We start from the raw sequence: 19294 nt of genomic DNA on the forward strand, positions 1-19294 counted from the left end.
TCCTAAGGATGCCAAGATAACATAGGATATGAACTGAGTCCCAGGGATGGCCAGATTTATGGGGCTTAGAAACAAAGAACAAAAGCATTTATAGATAACGTAAAAAGAAACTGAGAAGTCAACATAAAAAAGCTATCAATATAGATCTCAACACCAAGGATGATAGAATAAAAAGTCAGTTGCTCAAATCGATGAGAGAAGTAGAAGAGTATCCTACAGATCAGAAGAAAGAAGGAATCAGATGGTGAGAAGGTAGAATAATAGATGTATTCACATCTAGGACAAGTTGGAGAAGCAATGCTGAAGAAATAGCAATGAGGCTGCTGACTTTCCTCTTATCCCTTTGGAGTAGCGCTCCTGTTTAGCCAGTTTCTGCTGGTACCATACTGGGAGTTTATGGCTGGCAATCTAATTGTTTGGCATCCATAGAAGTTGTTAAATATTCAGAATATTCTCACTGACTGCCAGGTGAGGAAAATGGGAAAACTGAACTCTATTTCAAGTACAGCAGGCAATTGAGGGGAGAGCCAACTTTCAATTATAGAAAAAAGTGGTGGGAGACTTTACAGAAATATTAAAGACACAGGAGAATTTGTTCATAAGAGAAGCCAGTGCAAGAGGAGACTATATTTGAAAGGAATGAGTGGAAAGAACAGAGGAGAAGAAATTCACAACCTGCTCAGCAGGCATCATTTTCAGGAAGGACTAAAGGAGGCAGGTGGGCTAGGGGGTAAGTTATTCTGCATTTTCGGTAATGAGAACGCTCCCCACCCCCACCCCCACCCCCTCAACTTCTTGAGAAGAGAGTTTCTCACTAAGGATATTCCTGGCCTCTTCTCAAACCCTTTGCTCTTTCAGTCCCTGTAAAGGTAGAGTGGGGAATGTGATTTGTAAATCTGGGGAATAACTGGATAAACAGCTCAGCCCACCCTTCCCTTTTGAGATCAAGCCTGCAGAGACTGAGTTCTTTTCTCCTCTTCCATGTAGGGTTTCCCACATGGGAAACCACATTGTGCAGTGGCTGCTGGCAATTCTGCCTTCCTTGGGGTTCAGTTAATAGCCCCATTTAGCTCTCACTCTAAGCTACCTCCTCAAGGCTAGCCTCTGGCAGTAATTAACATGAGGCTGCTGTTCTTACTCCTCCATACTTTTGTTCCATATTTCTTCAGAATCAGCCAAGAAAGAGGGATGCTACTTCTGGGGGACCTTCTCAGAAATTCCCAACATTAGTGACTCAGAAAAACAGAGTAGGGAGAATGTCTATGTCTTATAAGCTAATGGGTGCCAAACATAATGATAATCAATGAGTGTAATAATGACAGTTACTTACTGAGTGCTGAGCATGGGTCACTGATTAAGGTACTTTATATGGCCTAATTAATTCAGCTATTCCTGATGACTCTATGAGGAAGTTACTCTTAGTATCCCTATTTTACAGATGAAGAACTACTTACTGGCTAAGTAACCTGCCCACAGTGTCAGAGCGGCCAAGGGACAAAGCCAGTGTTAGAACACAGGCAGTCTAGCACCAGCACATAAAACTATTAAATGCACCACTTCTCTGAGATGTGCTCCCTATATGAGGGCCTATTACTAAGAATAATAAACTATTATTCTTTTAAAAATTGAGATCTAACTGATATATAATATTAGTTTCAGATGTACAACATAGCTATTCAATATGTGTACATATCAGAAAAGGATCACCACAGTAGGTCTAGTTAGCAATAAATCTAGTAATGAAAGTAGACCATTTCCTTAAACCATACACAAAAACAAACTCAAAACGGAGTAAAGCCTTAAATGTGGGACCTTAAACCATAAAACTCCTAGAAGAAAACATCTATGTAGTACACTCTTTGACATGGGTCTTAGCAATATTTAGGGGAGGGGGGTTGTCTCCAAAGGCAAAGGCAACAGCAACAAAAGCAAAAATAAATAAATGGGATCTAAACAAACTAAAAAGCTTTTGCAGAGACGGAAACATCAACACAATGAAAAGGTTGCCTACTGAATATAAGAAGATATTTGCAAATGATCTGTCCCAAAAGAGGTTAATATCCAAAATGTAAAGAAGTCATACACTCGGTATAAAAACAGACAATCCAGTTTAAAAACGGGCATGGGGGAGGGAGCGGGAGGGATTGGGAGCTTGAGGTTAATGGATACAAACTATTGCTCTTGGAATGGATTAACAATGAGATCCTGCTGTGTAGCACTGAGAACTACACCCAGATACAATGCAGCATGACAACGGGAGAAAAAATTAGGTATACATGTATGTGTAACTGGGTCCTCATGCTGTACAGTGGGAAAAAAAAGTGTGTTGGGGGAAATAACAAAAAATAAATTTTAAAAAATGGGCATAGGACTTGAATAGGCATTTTTCCAAAGACTTACAGATGTTTAACAGGCACATGAAAATATGCTCAATATCACTAATCATCAGGGAAATGCAAATCAGAACACAATGAGATGTCACTTCACACCTGTCAGAGTAGCTATCGTCAAAAAGACAAGAAGTAAAAAGTGTTGCTGAGGTTGTGGAGAAAGGGGAACCCTCCTGCACTACTGGTGCAAATGTAAATTGGTACAGCCACTATGGAAAACAGTATAACAATACTTGAGAAAATTAAAATAGAACTACCACATAATCCAGCAATTCCATTCTGGGGTACTTATCTGACAGAGTCTCTAAACCACTCTCTTTATTTTCAGAATTTTTGTCTTCTAATAAGGAATTCTCCACACTTGTGAGGGAGGGATCTTTCCAAAGCTTAGAGCTAATCACGCCACCTAAAAATTTTCAAATTCCATCACCTGTGGAACAGACCATGGTACACAGGTATTGCAGAGTTTGTGTCTTAACCTCTCTCTCCACCTTTTTCTCGAGTCACACTCTTCCCGTCTCCATCACCATCAAATTCTATCCTAAGCCAGACTGAACTTCTTAACTATTCTGTGAAAACAGTGTTATTTCCAGGCTCCTGCTTAGATGTCCTTCTCCAGTCCTCACCCAGACCATTTGGGGGAAAACTGTCCATTTTTCAAAGCTCAGCTTAGTAATCACCTCTTTTATAAAGCCTTTGAGGACCAACTGAAGTGAAAGTAACCACTCTCTCCTTTGGATCTATCTTAACCTGAGCAGAACTGTGAACCCCTAGGGGCAGGGGCCATATATTATTTATGAATAGCAATACCTTAAACTTAGAAGTATGTTCTTATTAAATGCTTGAATCTCCAGAGATGGGTAAGAAGAGGCTAAAAGCTATTTTAATTTCATTACCACATTAGAAACACATTTTACTGGAATGTAAGATTTGTCTTGATGTAGAAGGCTGCTGACAAAAACATCTTCTCCCATCTTCTAAAAATATTAGCTACTATTCCAACTATGGTTTTTGAATTCTTTCTTTCCAGGTTAGAAAAAATGTGATGCAACAGGCTTAGGCAATAAAGGCCATGACACAACAAAAGATTTTTTTTTTAATCTTCACTAAATTCTCCTTCCTGAAGAACTCATCCTCCAAACTCTCCAACAGCCAGCACCACAGGTACAATCTTCACCACTACTAGCCCTATGGCTCAGCTTGTTAGACTGGTTAGTTTTGCTAGAACCTCAGTGAATGTTTTTCACTATGTTAACATTTAAATTTTTTTATTTACTTATATTTTTAGAAAACAGGTGATACCCAATGGGATCTGTCCTGTTGAAAATTCAATTTTAAGCAAGCCTAAGTATATTCTCGCACTGTACCATACTCCCCAATTTTCCTCTCTTGCTAAAAAAATAGTATTTGGCTGGTAATGCCCAATAGAATCTTTACACAGAGGCTTCCATAGTCATGCCCCTTGACCCCCATTTTTAAGTGTAAAAGAAGTACAATTCTCTTTATGAGCCCCAGGAGAATAAAAACCTTTAAGGTTATCTCTTTGGAAGGAAAGAAATTTTTTAAATATTATTTCACAATAAATAAATAATCACTGCTTGCCATGAAGTAATCTACGAAATGCCGAAACCAGTTGAAGCAGATTCACTGCATCCCTTTATGTAAGAAAATGTAAACTAGATGCTATATTAGACGTTTACATAAATCAAGGAACTATCAGATATTCCCATTCAATCTTCACAGCATTCATGTGGGTTAAATATTTTTATTTTGATTTTGTTAAGGAGAAAACCAAGGCTCAGAGAAGCTAAGTGACTTGCCCAAGCTGAATAAGTAATTAGTAAAATCATGGAGTTCCCATCATGGCTCAGTGGTTAACGAACCCGACTGGGTTCAAGATCGTCTGGTTTAAGGTTGGACATTTTTCAGTACATCATACAGTTTCTGAACTTTAAGAAACTGACCCAGGTGCAAGATTCAGGTCTTTCTACCAATATTCCTATTTAGACATTTGCTCAATAACATATTCTCAATCAGTTTCTGCTAAACTCAGACCCAGTTAGGTACTGTCCACCATCTAGTAAACATACTTCTAAAATATTGTTAACTCCTAATAATATTAATAGTTGTCACAATGTCTTTTTTCAAGGTCCTCTCGTAGTCAGTCAGCATTCTGGTCCTCAAATGTAATCTTATTTACTTTCTCTAAATGCAGACACCAATCATCAGTTTTCCATTTTAATGTCATAAGTGATATTTAATTTCTATAAGTGCGTCTTCAAATTGGACATACAAATAACATGATGAAGCAAGATATGTTCATTGCCAAGAGTCAAAAAAAAACCACACCTAGATTCAAATCCTGGCACCTGTTAGCTCAAAAACTTGTCAAGTTCTCTATACTCATTAAGCCTCTATTACCTCATGTAACAAATGTAAAAATGTAAGGATTTTACTATTCACCTCACTAGGACTCTGTGAATACTAAATAAAGTGATGCTTGTAAAGATCCCAACATACTACTGGGTCAAGGTAAACACAAAACGATCAGCAGGTACTGTCAACATCCTTAGTTATTGTGAGGTTTAAGGATATGATAAGCAAATTTGTATATAGTCAGAAACAGCTGACAGAGGGATGTAAATGGAGCTAAAACTGCAAGTTAAAAAAAAAAATCTTTGCATTTAAATCAAATTATTTCTGAAGAGTAGCATGCTGTTAAGGCTTCCTGTTCTCTTTCTGATACACAAAAGTCATAAAAAATCCCCATCCCCCATTATTTTTATTTTGATGTCAACATGACTGACCTGATGCTGGCAGATTTTGCTTTTAAGTCATTCCATCTTTGGTTCATATCATCCAGTCGATGCTGAAGCATAGTAGCCTCTTCAGAATTTCCCAAAGCTTTTACCATCTTCTGCCTGTTTCCATCAATGCTTTTAAATATGTCGTTGTGGGCATCAATTTCCGCCTGGATGTCCTAAAGAGAAAAAGGCAAAGAGAGAATGCAATTATGAGGTGTGAGTGTCAACATCACCTGGGATTACCATGCAGAGCTTTAATTTTTTACACTCCACAGATAAGTCTTTAAAAAGCAAAGTAGTTAATTTCACCTTCAATGACAACAAATTTGAGTGTTTTCACAATTTGTACATTTAAAAGAATAGTCTTTCAATCTTTAAGAAACTGATTTCCCCCCATTCTTAAAAACACTATGTATTACAATCTAAATTTCATGGATCAGCTACTTAGATGTTCTGATTCAATAAGAAATTTTTGAAATTTTACACAACTGTGTTTGCCAAATTACTTAATTTTTACCCCAACAAATTCTTTTTTGTCTCTTGACATAGGTAAACCTTTCCCCAAGATATGAAGTTTTACAGAGGTCAGTAAGACATTACATAATTTAAAAAATATTCTTACATTTAGACAAACTTACTAATAGTTTGTCCTTTCAACCTAATAAAATTTATTTCTAAAATTTAAAAAAAGCATTTCTAGAAGTTCCTGCTGTGGCACAGCAAGTTAATGATCTGGCATTTTGGCCAGTTTGATCCCTAGCCCAGCACAGTGAGTTAAGGATCCGGTGTTGCTGCAGCTGTGGCACAGGTCACAGCTGTGGCCTGGATTTGATCCCTGACCTGGGAACTTCCATATGCCACAGATATAGACAAAAAAGAAAAAAAGTGCATTTGTGTAAAAATGTTTATCTCATTAAGAAATTTTAAAAAAGACAAAATTATATTTCTCCTACTAAAAAGAATATTTTGTTCACTTTTATAAAGTATACTTGAGTGTAGTTTAAGCAAAAAAGTATTATAAATAATATTTACAATAAAGTATTAACATAATATAATAATGTTCATAATAAAAATTGGTTCAGACGTTGAGGAGGCATTTTGGCAGTTTGTATTAAACACTTTAAAATTGTTGAGATTACCTATCCTAAGGAGATTTATATATAAACACACTTATCACATTGTTTTTAAACAGTAAAAACAATCAAAATATATTAATGTTAATATACATTAGGTTTTAAAACGGAGGATACAAAATTACATACTACGATATTAATTTTTAACCTAGGTATTTAAATTAGTATATATATTTGTAAATCACTCAACACATTAATTAAAAGACTATAAGAAATAAATCAAAATAGTGCAGTCTCTTTCTAAGAGCATAAAAGGTGATTTTATTTTCTTCTTTATACTCCTCTGACTTTCCAAGTTTCTACAAAAAACAGGTTTCTTTATGTAATTAGGTAAATATAACAAATTTAAACTTTAAAATACAGAAGGTCTTATCAATTTTTTGAGTACATTCCCATTATAAGGTTGTCAGCACAATTTTCTATATTAACTGGGCAATTGCCTTTTCTTTGTGAATAAATGTAAATAAATGTCAATAAGCATAGCTAATCTAATGCGACAGCCACTAGCAGCCAACAACCAAGTATGAACTAACGAACAGAAAAACAGACACCAGAGGGGCCATGAAGCTGTGGATGTGGGTGTCCACGTCATTAATTGGTAATGAATGCGAAGGCAACATACTACAGAAATGAAAATTACATTTCAGGTAATGAATCAGAAATAGCAAAACGACAGCAAACTCTTTAATACTACGGTTTTTTCGGGTTTTTTTTTTTTCCAGCTGCACCCTTGGCATGTATGAGTTCCTGGGCCAGGGATGAAACCCGAGCTGCAGCAGTGACAACACCAAATCTTTATCCTGCTGAACCACCAGGGAACTCCATTAAACACTATGGGTTTATATATATATATATATATACTTTTCATCTTCAGCTTTCCTTTATAAGCCTCATTCTTCTTAAGTTTTTCCAATTCTAAATGAGCACGATAAGAATTTAAATGGAAATTCTTTGAATATTCAGAATGTTGTTAGTAATTTAGAACTCATTCCTGATAAGCAATCCACGTCTTCCATTAAGAACCAAGACTTAGGGGCCAGCATCTATGTGATGGTTCTTCAGACCTACACAAACCAGAAGGATGCATGGAAAAGACTTTTGCACCTCACTACTCCAGTCAGCATGGTGAAAAGGTGTTGCTTACATGAGGTTAAGGGGAAAAACTGCTGTTTTATAACTTCTGGGAAGATGTGTGACACCTAACATGACATTAATAGGGTTGTGAGAGATGGGAGAGGTGAACACAAACTTTGACGGACAGCTTCTGCAAAACTGATGCTCCAAATTTCCAAGCTCACTGGTCTCAGTTATCTGACCCTAATGACGAAGCCAAATCAGGTCTCCCTGCCAAGCGTAATCTGAGAACACCCAGAATTAGGGTTAGCCACTGGACAAAAACTTTGAGATTATTGACTCTTCTGCATTTTAGTAGAACCCCCACTCCCAGAGAGTGCAGAGCAGACACTGTGGGGGAGCAGGGAACCAGTGCCAGATACTGATTCAGGATTCTCAGGCTGGGCATTTACATTTATGCATGTAAACAGCAATCTGGTTATAATCTTAGCTTGGGATATTTCAAGTAGAAATTCTCAGAAAAAAAGAAAAGAAACATTCTGCTAAAAGTTTCTTTGATCACATCTCCTGAACAACGTAGTCTTACTCTTTAGAATAGAACCATTCTATTTTTGTGTCCTGAAATGCATATTGAGACATCTAAAAGGATATATATAAAGATCAACAGTTTTAAACTTGGGTTGTAAATATGTATGATAGCCATCTTTCTCAAAAAGCTCAAGACAGAGTAAGCAAGGCCTCTCTTTGCTCTGTGTTGCCAAGGAGAATCTGGCCTCACATTTCCTGTATAGGTTCCTAAACATCATTTATCAATGGACCACACCGAAAATCACATGGCAACTTCAAACCACAACTCCGAGAAGTTACCTGACGTCTTTGCTTCCTTTCATATTCAAGGGACACAGAAAGACAGAAGCACATTAAGACTCAAAAATAGTTTTCTAAGTTTCACAAGAACATTCCGCAACATCAGGAAATTTGGCTACCAGAAGCATGAAGCAAGTCTGGCTCGTCACATCAAATCAGGTAATGTCTCTTCCGATCAGGTCACAGCGAAAAATACAGTAAACAACTGCATCATTGGCCCAGTCAATAGTTACAGTGTTTCAACAAAGTTTTGCTTAAGAGCGCCACTAGCGATCACACATTCATATTGGAATATAAGTTTCAATGTGCAGAAAATCCTTATACACATGAGCCTCAGCAAAAGTTAGGAAGAAAATCAACAACCAGAAAATAATCAAAGAAAAGGATATCAGCATAAATTATTTTTTTTAACTTAACATTTGACCAAATATGTCCAAGAGCTACTTAGGATGAAAAATCATCTAACATCTCACCTGTATCTTTCAGAGTCTTTGTTACACATAATAAACATAATGAAAAATAAATACAGAGAGATCATAGATAGATAGACGGATGTATAAATGCATGAATGAATGTATGAATAAGTTCATCTTGGTATATTAGCCACTGTAATGCCAAGAAAAGTCAGATAAATAATTGGAAGGAAATGTAGTGATCCTTTTGTTTAATCTCTTTATTTAAAAAATTTAACACGGAGAATCTAAAATTATTTGGGAGCCTGTACTTCAAAGCCTTGCCTAAGCTTTTCACTGGAAATTTAGAATTACACGCAGTTAATGAGTCATGCTCCTTCATAGATCACTGTGCAATGATGCACTGGTTTCGAAATCAAGATGCCAGCATGGGAGGCTGTCAGATCATGACCCTAATGTACCATCAAATGCTAAAAGAAATTAAAGTTCTCTATAAAATAGGGTTTAGTCTTGCTGCACAGCTGGGAGACTTGCCCCACTAAGGCTTACCTCTGTCACCTGAAAGCCTTTCTGACCATTAAATAAACATTAAAGCATGAAATGGTTATTGATAATGGGTTATGGGAAGTACAATCTAGAAGCACAAAGGCGATGCTCTTCCAAGCATTTAACATAAGCCAGTCATGTGCACAGAGGGACCACAGCAAGATATTCAAGCAGTTAAACTAACATTTGAAAGCAGAATGGAAGAACTATTTTAAATATCCACCGGAAAGGCTTGCAATGTACCATCAAATGATGTAAGCATAATGCAGAAAGTGAAAAAAAGCCAGGGGTTAGAACAAGAGGACTACATATTTTTCTCTAAGTAAATAAAACACCATCAAAAGCCTAAGATGCCCACTTTCACAAGAACCTGGCAGAAGAACCTTCAAAAGCTCACAGAGGTTCACTGATCCACAATTAGTCGTTTTGTATACAACACCCACTCGTCCAGTCAAAATACACTTCACGAATAAAGAAAAACATTTACTTATTTACTTATTTAATAACTGACTTTTTTTTTTTTTTTTTTTGTCTTTTGTCTTTTTGTTGTTGTTGTTGTTGTTGCTATTTCTTGGGCCGCTCTCGCGGCATATGGAGGTTCCCAGGCTAGGGGTTGAATCGGAGCTGTAGCCACCGGCCTACACCAGAGCCACAGCAACTCGGGATCCGAGACGCATCTGCAACCTACACCACAGCTCACCGCAACGCCGGATCGTTAACCCACTGAGCAAGGCCAGGGAACGAACCCGCAACCTCATGGTTCCTAGTCGGATTCGTTAACCACTGCGCCACGACGGGAACTCCATAACTGACATTTTAACACTGGTTTTGCCCTAACTGGCCATTTCTTTAATGATATAACCCAAAAAGACATTACCTGCAAAGGCTCTATAATGTGCATCCCTAGGTTTTATTTCTTTATAACATTCTGCAATCAAGCAGTGGTTGTAACTGTGTAAGCAGAAACATTGCCTTAGATTATATGAAAGAGAGCTATGTGAACTCTCTGATAGGCACCAGAGACTTACAACAAAACCGCTAGGAAGGCTTCGACAACTACGCTGGGTGTTAGAAGAGATTCATCTTCTTGGGGCCTTGTTGACATTGTTTCGGTTATTTTTGCAAGGCATATTTACCTAACCCGACATGGCCATAGCAATGTTTTCGCTGAAGGAGTCCTGACCCCTTTCCTGAAGGGGAAGAAGTGAGGTTAGACAACTTCCCAACTGTATCCCAAGGCTCAGGCTACATCAACAAAGTTTACCTTTGGGGGAAATCCACTGTTCCTTTCCAGAGTAAAACCAGAATTTAGAGACAGTTTAGGATTGATTATCAAGAGCTCAGGAGGATTGCTGCTAGAGTTCCAGGTTTTGAAAATGAGGGATCGAACCTTTTTTTAAAAAATGTCAGTTATTAAACCCCACCCCCCAAATTCAACAACTCAATTATATTCTGAGAATTTGTTTCATACTAGGTAAATATGCTTTGAGATTGTTTGTGAGACTTCTGAGATAGTGAGTCATTGCAATTACTTAATTAATTACTATAATTAATTTATTGACATCAACAAATTATCCGATTAATTCTTTGTAAATTACATTTTCCTTCAGCCACTAATTTCATACATTGTCACCCCTCTGTTACTAATTATGGAATCACAGTTTGACTGACAAAAGAGAGTGCAATCAGGTCCACAGGGCATTTAAAAGGTAGAAATCGATGCCAGGAATGTTCTTTTCCCATTATCTGTGATTATATATACATATTAGACAATAGAGCAGAAAAAAGGTTAAATTACTAAGTGGAACAAATTTATAAGTAACTGCACTTTCAAGATAATTTAAACAAGCCAACTTGAAATGATAGAGAATCAATTAACTGACTACATTTTACATTCCAACATAGCAAACACAGCTACTAAGAAAACTATTTTTCACAAAATGTTCCAAATCCTTGACTCAGTACCAATTGTTACTAAAACATGCTGAAGTCCTAGTAAGTTAAAAGACAGTGGCTTCCCTTCTGGGGTGTGCTTTATCGATTTGATCTGTGTATGATTTGGAGTTTAAGAGCAGTTATTAACAAATGTTTTCGTGTGGTCAAACTATTGCCTCACCTTCATTCCCAAAATCAGATTGGAAACATGAAATTGAACTAGGTATGCACACCTAGTCAAAGGCTTTTGTATTTTAAATGTTTCAGACTACAATCCTGGCAACCCAACTTTTCAACTCCTGACCTGTGTAAAAGCTGTTCTGATTGCCCAGAAAGCTCTCAGTTTCTTCCCCCAATATACATTCACCCACATACTCACATACCAGCTCCCAATCTCAGTTCCTTCCTTAAAGTCATCTTTTAAGTTCCAGTTTAAATGTAATTTCTCCAGGAGAAACTTCACTGCACTCAGATTAGATCACGTCTACCTGTTACTCTTACAGCTTCCTCTACTTCTGCTAAACAGCAGGTTTTTAGCATACAAACTTGTTTATGTTTTTAGAACACAGACTTGTTACAGTCTGGATTCTCCCAAAAGGTTGCAAGCGCAAAGAGGGGAGGTCTACTCCGTTATTCACCCCATCCTTGAACTCAGCTTAGTGTCTGGTACACACTGTGCCCTTTATATTTAGTAAATACTAAAGAAATGAGTAGACCTTGGACTTGGAAGTTTACTGTGTCGTTACAGGACCAATTTTTCAAAAATTAGATATGGCAAATTGAGCAGCAAAATATAGATTCAAATTATAATTCTGAATATTGATCATCCTAAAGGAGGTCAATGTCAGAAAGCAAATTTAGCACTGAGTGGTTTCTCTCTGGGTTGTCATTCTGGGAAGCACCTTTCCCAAAGGATTCACCAAGAGAGTGTACAACTCACACACAGACACACACACACACACACACACACACACACACAAGCCCTTAGAGAACTACCACTGTCATGAATCATCTAGTAGCAGGACTGAATACATTAATAGAAAGGCACCAGCCACTCAGAATGTAAGTAGGCTAGCAGTGTCCATTAGTCTGTCCTCTGTGACTACTAAATAAATGGAACAGACAGTACACAGTGCAGATGGCTCAAGTACGACAATATATTAGCCACTGAGGTCATCAGATACTTTATAAAGTACATTCAAGGAGAAAGTTATTTCACTAAAATCAAGGTGGCAATAAAAACCAACTGATTGGCTGGATCTCTGAAAGGTGCCTGTGTCAAGTCGGCTGTGGGTCTGAACTCTGAGTATAGCTATGCTGGTTACAAAAGCTCACCCCTCATCCCCTGGTGAGGTGATTAGGACTGGCTTGCCAGCAGGCACATCTTGCCCCAAGGTCCTCCTCCCCTGGTGAGAAGTTCCAGTTTCAGTCTCTTGAAGACCACTCTGGGGAACATGTGGTTCCTTTCCTTGGGGGTTTCTTGGTCCTTGGCGAACTATCACCTGGAGGAAACAGTAGAGAATGCTTCCTGCCTCCTGGATCCCTAGGAACTCTGAGTATCAAGTGCAATTTGTCTATCCTGCCTAGGCTGGAAAACCATTCCATGTTTTGGGACTAGATAACCAAAGGAGAGGGCTCTGCTTTGTGCCAAACCTTCCCGTAGAACTGATAGCCAATATGCGTCACAAAACCACTAGATTTCTTTAAAATTCAAAAACATCAACCAGATACCCCCTTTCCATGTTATCTCACAAGGTGCTGTCTTGAAGTTATGCTCAAGGCCTCTTGTCATCTCGAAATTTCAATTGTTTAACCAGTCTGCAACTTTTCAGATTAACGCTCATTGGAAGACCCACCACTGCCCCAACTCTGGGCTCTAGTTTTCCTAAAGCCTGAAGTGGCTTCAAGAACCCAGAAAAATACCTTTTTGCTATGGTAACTGAAACATCAGCCTGAAGATTACAATTACCTGTAAGGAAAGTGTTCAATGACCAAGGTTAGAATCCTGTCTAGAAGCAGATCACTAATACTGAGGGAAGGATAGGACTATGGAAATGGAGAGTAAAGGGACTATGGAAAGGCTATTACTCAGCTTCTGAAGGTATCATGTGGCTTTTGCATTAGAGCCGCAAGCTTTGGTCTTTCCCTAGACATGGCATTAGTGCTTTCAGAGCTGGGGGAAGCTGGTTATATTTGAGAGGTGTGAAGCAGTGGTACCTTTCCATAATATAGTTTTCCTGGCATCGAGTCAACATAGCATAGGCTAAATATATGAGACAGCTTTTGTGAAAATACACAAAGGATTTTTTTTTTTAAAAGATCTGAGTTGGAGAAAAATACATTCAACTTCCTACAAATGAAATATGGCAACGAGATTAACTTTCACATAGATTTTTATGAAGGTGTCTAACACAAAAATAAACATGTATGGAGAACTTCAGACTGTCAATTGCTGCAAAATTGCTTCTTGAATTTGTTCTTTGTCTCCAAAAAAATTCTCAAATCAAGCCTTTGACAGGACTGAGCCTGTAGGCTTCTTTTATGACAGTCAATGCTAAAATAAAAATAAGAAATATGCAGATACTGTGGTTTAGGAGTTCAAGGAGGAAACAAACTAATATAACCAGGACTTGGAATTTTGTCAGTAAGATGGCCAAAAGGCTGAGGCAGGTTTCTCACTTCTGGTATTGGACCTAGGCTTTTAAGGCTAATAGCAGCAATTACAACACAAAAGTCCAGCTATTGCCCACAATTACTGCCTCTCAGGGGGTCTAAGTAATGAATTATTCATGACACATATGCCCTTTACCTTTTAAGGAAGAAACAGACAAATCTATACAAACCGAGCTAACAGATCTCTTTATGGTCATAAAGTTTGTCACCTGCTGTTACCAGCTGCCATAAAGAAAGTTTCTCTAACCTCCTCCACCCCTTCTAAACGGTGAGCACGTTGACCAGGAACCATCCTTTACCCTCAGGAATGTAAGTGCTTCATAACATATTAAAGGGAGAGGTCAAAGTGAGCCCAGAGTGACAATCGTTACAACGGCAGTAGGAGTGTGGGGGAGGGGAGAGAGGGACCGGAGGGAGCAGGAAACCAGGAGAAGCTGAATTCTTTCTCCCCTCTAACCACTACACTACTTCTATCATCAAGAGGCAAGCAATGACTGCAATTGTTTTGGGAAAGCTTTCAAACTTTTCAAATGACAGCGTTTTACGCCTTTTTCCTCGGGCAATGGTGGTTGTGTAAGAAAAAGCCCATTATTCTTTAAATGACTCAAGACCATCTTGCTTATGTTTGTGCTTGCAATGAACCATAGGGTATTCGTGGTGAAAGCCACTAAGCACATCTTTAACAACTGATAAGTAACTGATTTACGCACAGAGGGAGACTACTGCGCCTCTCGTCTTTAAAGAAAAGGAAGTTGAAAGAAGATAGGTGTTGGCATCCGAAAGCTAAGGAAGGCAGGAGCCCAGGAGCAGCACGTTGAAGCTTTCTGCTTTGTTTAACTAGAAATGTAAGGTAGCATTTGGCAGGCTGCACCAAATCCTAGAGTGTGCCAAAAACTTTCCTATGGAAAAAAAAAAAAAAACACTAAATACAATAATAACGATCTGAGCATTAAAGCTCCGAGGTGTACACGAGAGCTCCCCACATAAGCCAGACACGACCAGACACGGAAAGGAAAAGTCTGAGATCAGATGTGCCATTGTCATTGTGAGGCATCCTCTCCCACCCTCAGAAATGAATCTTCAGAACGGAGGCTGGAAAAGTCGGCACTTGGCTACTGCAGGGAGATCTACCTGAGGGTTCTGGAAAACAGAACCCACGCCTGATGAAGTCAGACTTTGGCAGGAAAACGCAGAGTTGTTGCTGTTGGTGTTCTCCCCCCCTTCCCCAAAATAACTTTCAATTAAATCAGCAGCTGATTTGAGTACAAAGGATCTCTTCCGATGTGAAATTCTAAAACTGACAGGCATCATGAACAGCCCTCCTGACCAAAGGAAAGAATTGCTAACTTGATCTTAAGTTGAAAAAAAAATTTCTTTAAGAGTATATCAAATCAAATATGCCTTAGCAATTACATTAATCAGAATCAATAGAATACCTGCTCCCTAAATGCATAGTTTTTTTTTTTTTTAAAAAGACAAGACAAGGAAGAAGGGAAAAAAAGTACATTTACGAAGTCTGCTCTCTGCATACCTTTTCAAATTTTGTCAGCAATTCCCGTAAGCTGAAGTTCAGACCAATCATCGTCCAGTAGCCCTTGAAGCCTACATCTTTCCGGCAAACTTCCTTCAGACAACAGCGTTTAACTTCTAAAAACTGTATCTTTTCTGGCTATACTTTAAAATCCTTTGTAAAATCCTTTACAAGCCTTGCCCTTGAGCTATGGTCCATGAGCAGCAGCAGCAGCTTGCGCTGGGACATTTTAGCCACCCCACTGTGGGTCCAGGATTTCATGGACTTCGGAGTTCGAAAGGAATAGACCTGCTGGTATGTTCTCTGGTAGCTGTGTTCCACGAGGCTGGCATGGTCTCCTTTTTCTCTGGGACGCCCAGGATTCCCTTCTGTTCACCTCACTAATGACCTGCAGCCCACAGCGGTTCTCTCCCGGGCCCCAAGCTTAGGGTTTGGTCTCAATTACACACAGCAAAAAAGAAGCTATATCCTGGAAACTTGCATGAGAGAAGGCCAGCAGAAGAAAAAAAGAAAAAAAAGAGCCAAGTATTACCAATTTCCTCCATTCAGACTGGTTTCAGGAAAAAAAAAAAAAAAAAAGGAAAAGAAAAGAAAAAAAAGAAAAAAAAAAATCCTGGTTTAGGAGCCAGTTTTCAAAAGCATGACTTATGTCGAATTCGAACAGCAAGGAGGGCACTCTTGTCTGAAGAAACACCCAGACGCGGGACAAGAGGCCACCGGCTTGCACTCTCCCAGACACCCGGCAGCCTGCGTTGCTATGGTAACCACCAAGCTAGTTTCAGTCCATTTCCCCAGGTCAGGCTATGCCTAAGGGATGCTGTGTCAGTGCAACAGAACTGAGTTATTTAAAAAGTTTTCTATCCACACAGAACTTCAAGCAGCAGATCTCAGGGCCCGCTGTGCTGTTTGTGGCAGGGAGGGCAGCCTCTTCAGCTTTGGCAGCTCCCCTAGCTCATCTGACTGGAGTGTGGTAATCCACTTCTCTTACCAGCAGTTGTTTATTATTTTAATCAGCATCCTCCCTTCCACCACCCCTCATGCACAGTTTGAAGTGAAGCTCACTCCCACTTCCTAGAGGCCTCCCCGCCCCAAAGTGCAGTTCAGGATCTCTCAATTTGCCTCAATTCTAAACGATTCTAAATGATCACCGGATCCATAGCCTGATTGGGAGCCCACCCATGCAAACAAAAGGGGCTGGGTGCACAGAGCAATCCAAATCATCAAACAAAATATGTGTGATCAACAGTATTACTTCTAAAGAGGTTTTAACAATAAAATGAGGGTGAAAAGGGTTTTTTGGTTGTTGTTTTTACCTCACTGTTTTCATGTGGGGAATCTACTTGTTTCTGAAATATTCCTTAATAAGTGAAACCACTCTAAATGTGAATAACAACCAGTTATGTTTAAATGTGCCCTCCATTTTGATGTTAAATTATTACTGCCATTGAGAGAAATACTATCTTCTATAAAGTTTTAAGAGTAAATGCTTTCAAGGAAAGAGCTGAATCCAAATGATGGATTCTTTGCACGGCTATTATGGACATCATTCCAAGGCAAAGATATGATTTTGTTTTTCCTACTTAGTTATTTAGAATACCAATACAAGTATGACAGGTGTGAGCATATGAAACGTATTTCTCAAGTTGTGTGCAGAATGCCATCAAAAATATATAATGCTTCTGAAAGTGACATTATCACAAATGGAATGATGTTAATACAATTTAGTTTGTTTTTTGCATCAGGGCATAGAGCAAAGGAAAAAATAACCCCCAAATTAGAATACATATCTCCTATTTTTTTAAAGGCTTTTTTCCCCCATTATAGCTGGTTTACAGTGTTCTGTCAAGTTTCTACTGTACAGCAAAGTAACCCAGTCACACATACATATAGACATTCTTTTTCTCACATAATCCTCCATCATGCTCCACCATAAGTGACTAGATATAGTTCCCAGTGCTATACAGCAGGATATCTTTGCTTATCTCCTAAAAGGCTATTTGAATTAAGTATCAAAATTATTAGCATTTGTTCACCCGTATGGAGAAAGAAATTCCAATAACAATAGGAAAAAACCCAAAACACTCTCAGGGAACAGTATCCAATGTAGTTATTATTTTTTGGATTTGCAAACAATTTTTCTCTCCCTTCATTCCCAGATTATTCATATCAGTATTTAAATGGCATATGCTTTACATATGTGGCTCTATACAAAAATTAACAAGCTTTTTAAAATATTTTCATCATTTATTCATAAAAACCAACGTGTCTCCAGAGGCAAGCTGGCTTTATGAGATTTCCAGCAGAATATGTTTCATCTCAAAGTGTCCAATTCAGATTAATACACAGAGACTATTAACTCGAAGAACAAGTGTAGTAAACTAATGATTATCCAGAAATGTATAAGTAAAATTAATCTGCAATTTGTATCCAGAAAAAAAGTACTAACATCAGCTTGGAGACCAGTCATCAGAATGGAGCAAAGAAGCTTATACAGAAACTGACCCCGTGGACCCTCATCTGGGCTCTGGGGCCACATGCTGAGATCTTTCATCAGCAACAAATAAACTTTTTACATAAGTACAAGACAAAAGGAACCACCAGCATCAACATCACCTCCAGCACCACCACCACAAAAAAAAATAAATAAATAAAGAAGAAGAAGAGAGAGAGAAAAAGAACAGTCTTTCTCAGCTGGGCAAACTTCCAACTACCACCCAGGGCGCTGGATGACTGTGATCAGAGACATGTGCAAACATGCAACCTCCCCACCCCCATGCACATATCAGAAGAGTGAATGAAATAAAAACTCTGTATAACAACAGAGAGTGCCATAGTCTTTTTCTAAAATACAGTCTTATGTTTCAAGGGTTCTTATACCAAGACAAGGTTGCTATGTTACTATTAGAGCTCTGAGTATCTTGCACCCTTAGACAAGACTACCCTGCAGGAGGGAAAAGAAGCAGCATCCCATATATTAGGGAATCTTTCCCAAAGAAAAGAGGAGGGGAAACTATCAGCATGATTGACACCTCAGTCCTAGAAGAGATAAAGGCAGGATGAGGAAAGAGAGGAACTCATGGGATCTTGTAAGGGAATCAAGAAAATCTAAATCTGAATTATTTAATAAAAACCACATTCCACTGCCAAATAAAGAGCTAAATGTATACATGGCTTTGGGATCCCACATGGAATCTAGAGCTGAACTGCCCTGAAGTCAGAGTCTCCACCAACTACTTGCTTCCCTGACCTTCTCTATAAATGCTTGATAACCTTACTCAGAACTGACATCCTCTGCTTGGGCAGAAAAGAGGATCCCTAAATAAAGCTTCCTGTTCACAGATACAAACTATGAAAAACTAAGATGCTGATGAACCTTGCTATGGTGACACCCTCTTTAGGAGAAAAACAGGGAAAAATACCCCATATTCAATCCTTCAAGAAAAAAATTTTAATTCCCATCAAATCTTAGTAACAGGTAACTATACCCTTAGTAAAACACTGGAAAGCAATGGAAAAAAATGTTATTTTTAAAAAATTGAGGTATAATTGACATTAAAAATTTTATTTTTAAAGGATTGAAGACAAATCAATTATTTATGTAAAAGTCCAAAGATAGTCTATAAAATTCAAATAGCTAAATATTTATTATATTTTCAAAAATACTGTGCCCTTAGATAACTGAGTAACGCATGAGAAGTAAGACTTGTAAAATGGAAATGTGAATTGTTTCTATAACTGTGATTACAGTTTACTATACATCTGTGTTTGGCATCTATAAATAAGAATACGTTCTCCATTTAAACCCTGTGTACAAAATAACCTCTTGGTAGTATTCCTTACATCTCCATAGCGCTTTCTTTTTTTAACCAAGCATCTCTTTGATACATTATCTCCTATAATCCTGTAATCATTAAAGCAAAAAATACAG

General features: G+C 38.3%; 1 protein-coding gene across 16 annotated transcripts in view; it reads right to left on the bottom strand.

Annotated features, from left to right (window-relative positions):
- Nucleotides 1–19294, bottom strand: part of UTRN (utrophin) — a 535632-nt gene that overhangs the window by 151584 nt on the left and 364754 nt on the right. For all 16 annotated transcript variants that reach the window (XM_085024297.1, XM_085024293.1, XM_085024287.1 and 13 more), the window contains one exon: nucleotides 5198–5370. In XM_085024297.1, the coding sequence (XP_084880423.1) occupies nucleotides 5198–5370 (173 nt within the window). The remainder of the gene's footprint in view (nucleotides 1–5197; nucleotides 5371–19294) is intronic.

Source organism: Sus scrofa, chromosome 1, assembly GCF_054392235.1.
Source record: "Sus scrofa isolate SSC_HxYL_T2T_F1_AM1 chromosome 1, Sscrofa_HxYL_maternal_Yorkshire_Landrace_v2.0, whole genome shotgun sequence".
Lineage (NCBI taxonomy): Eukaryota > Metazoa > Chordata > Mammalia > Artiodactyla > Suidae > Sus > Sus scrofa.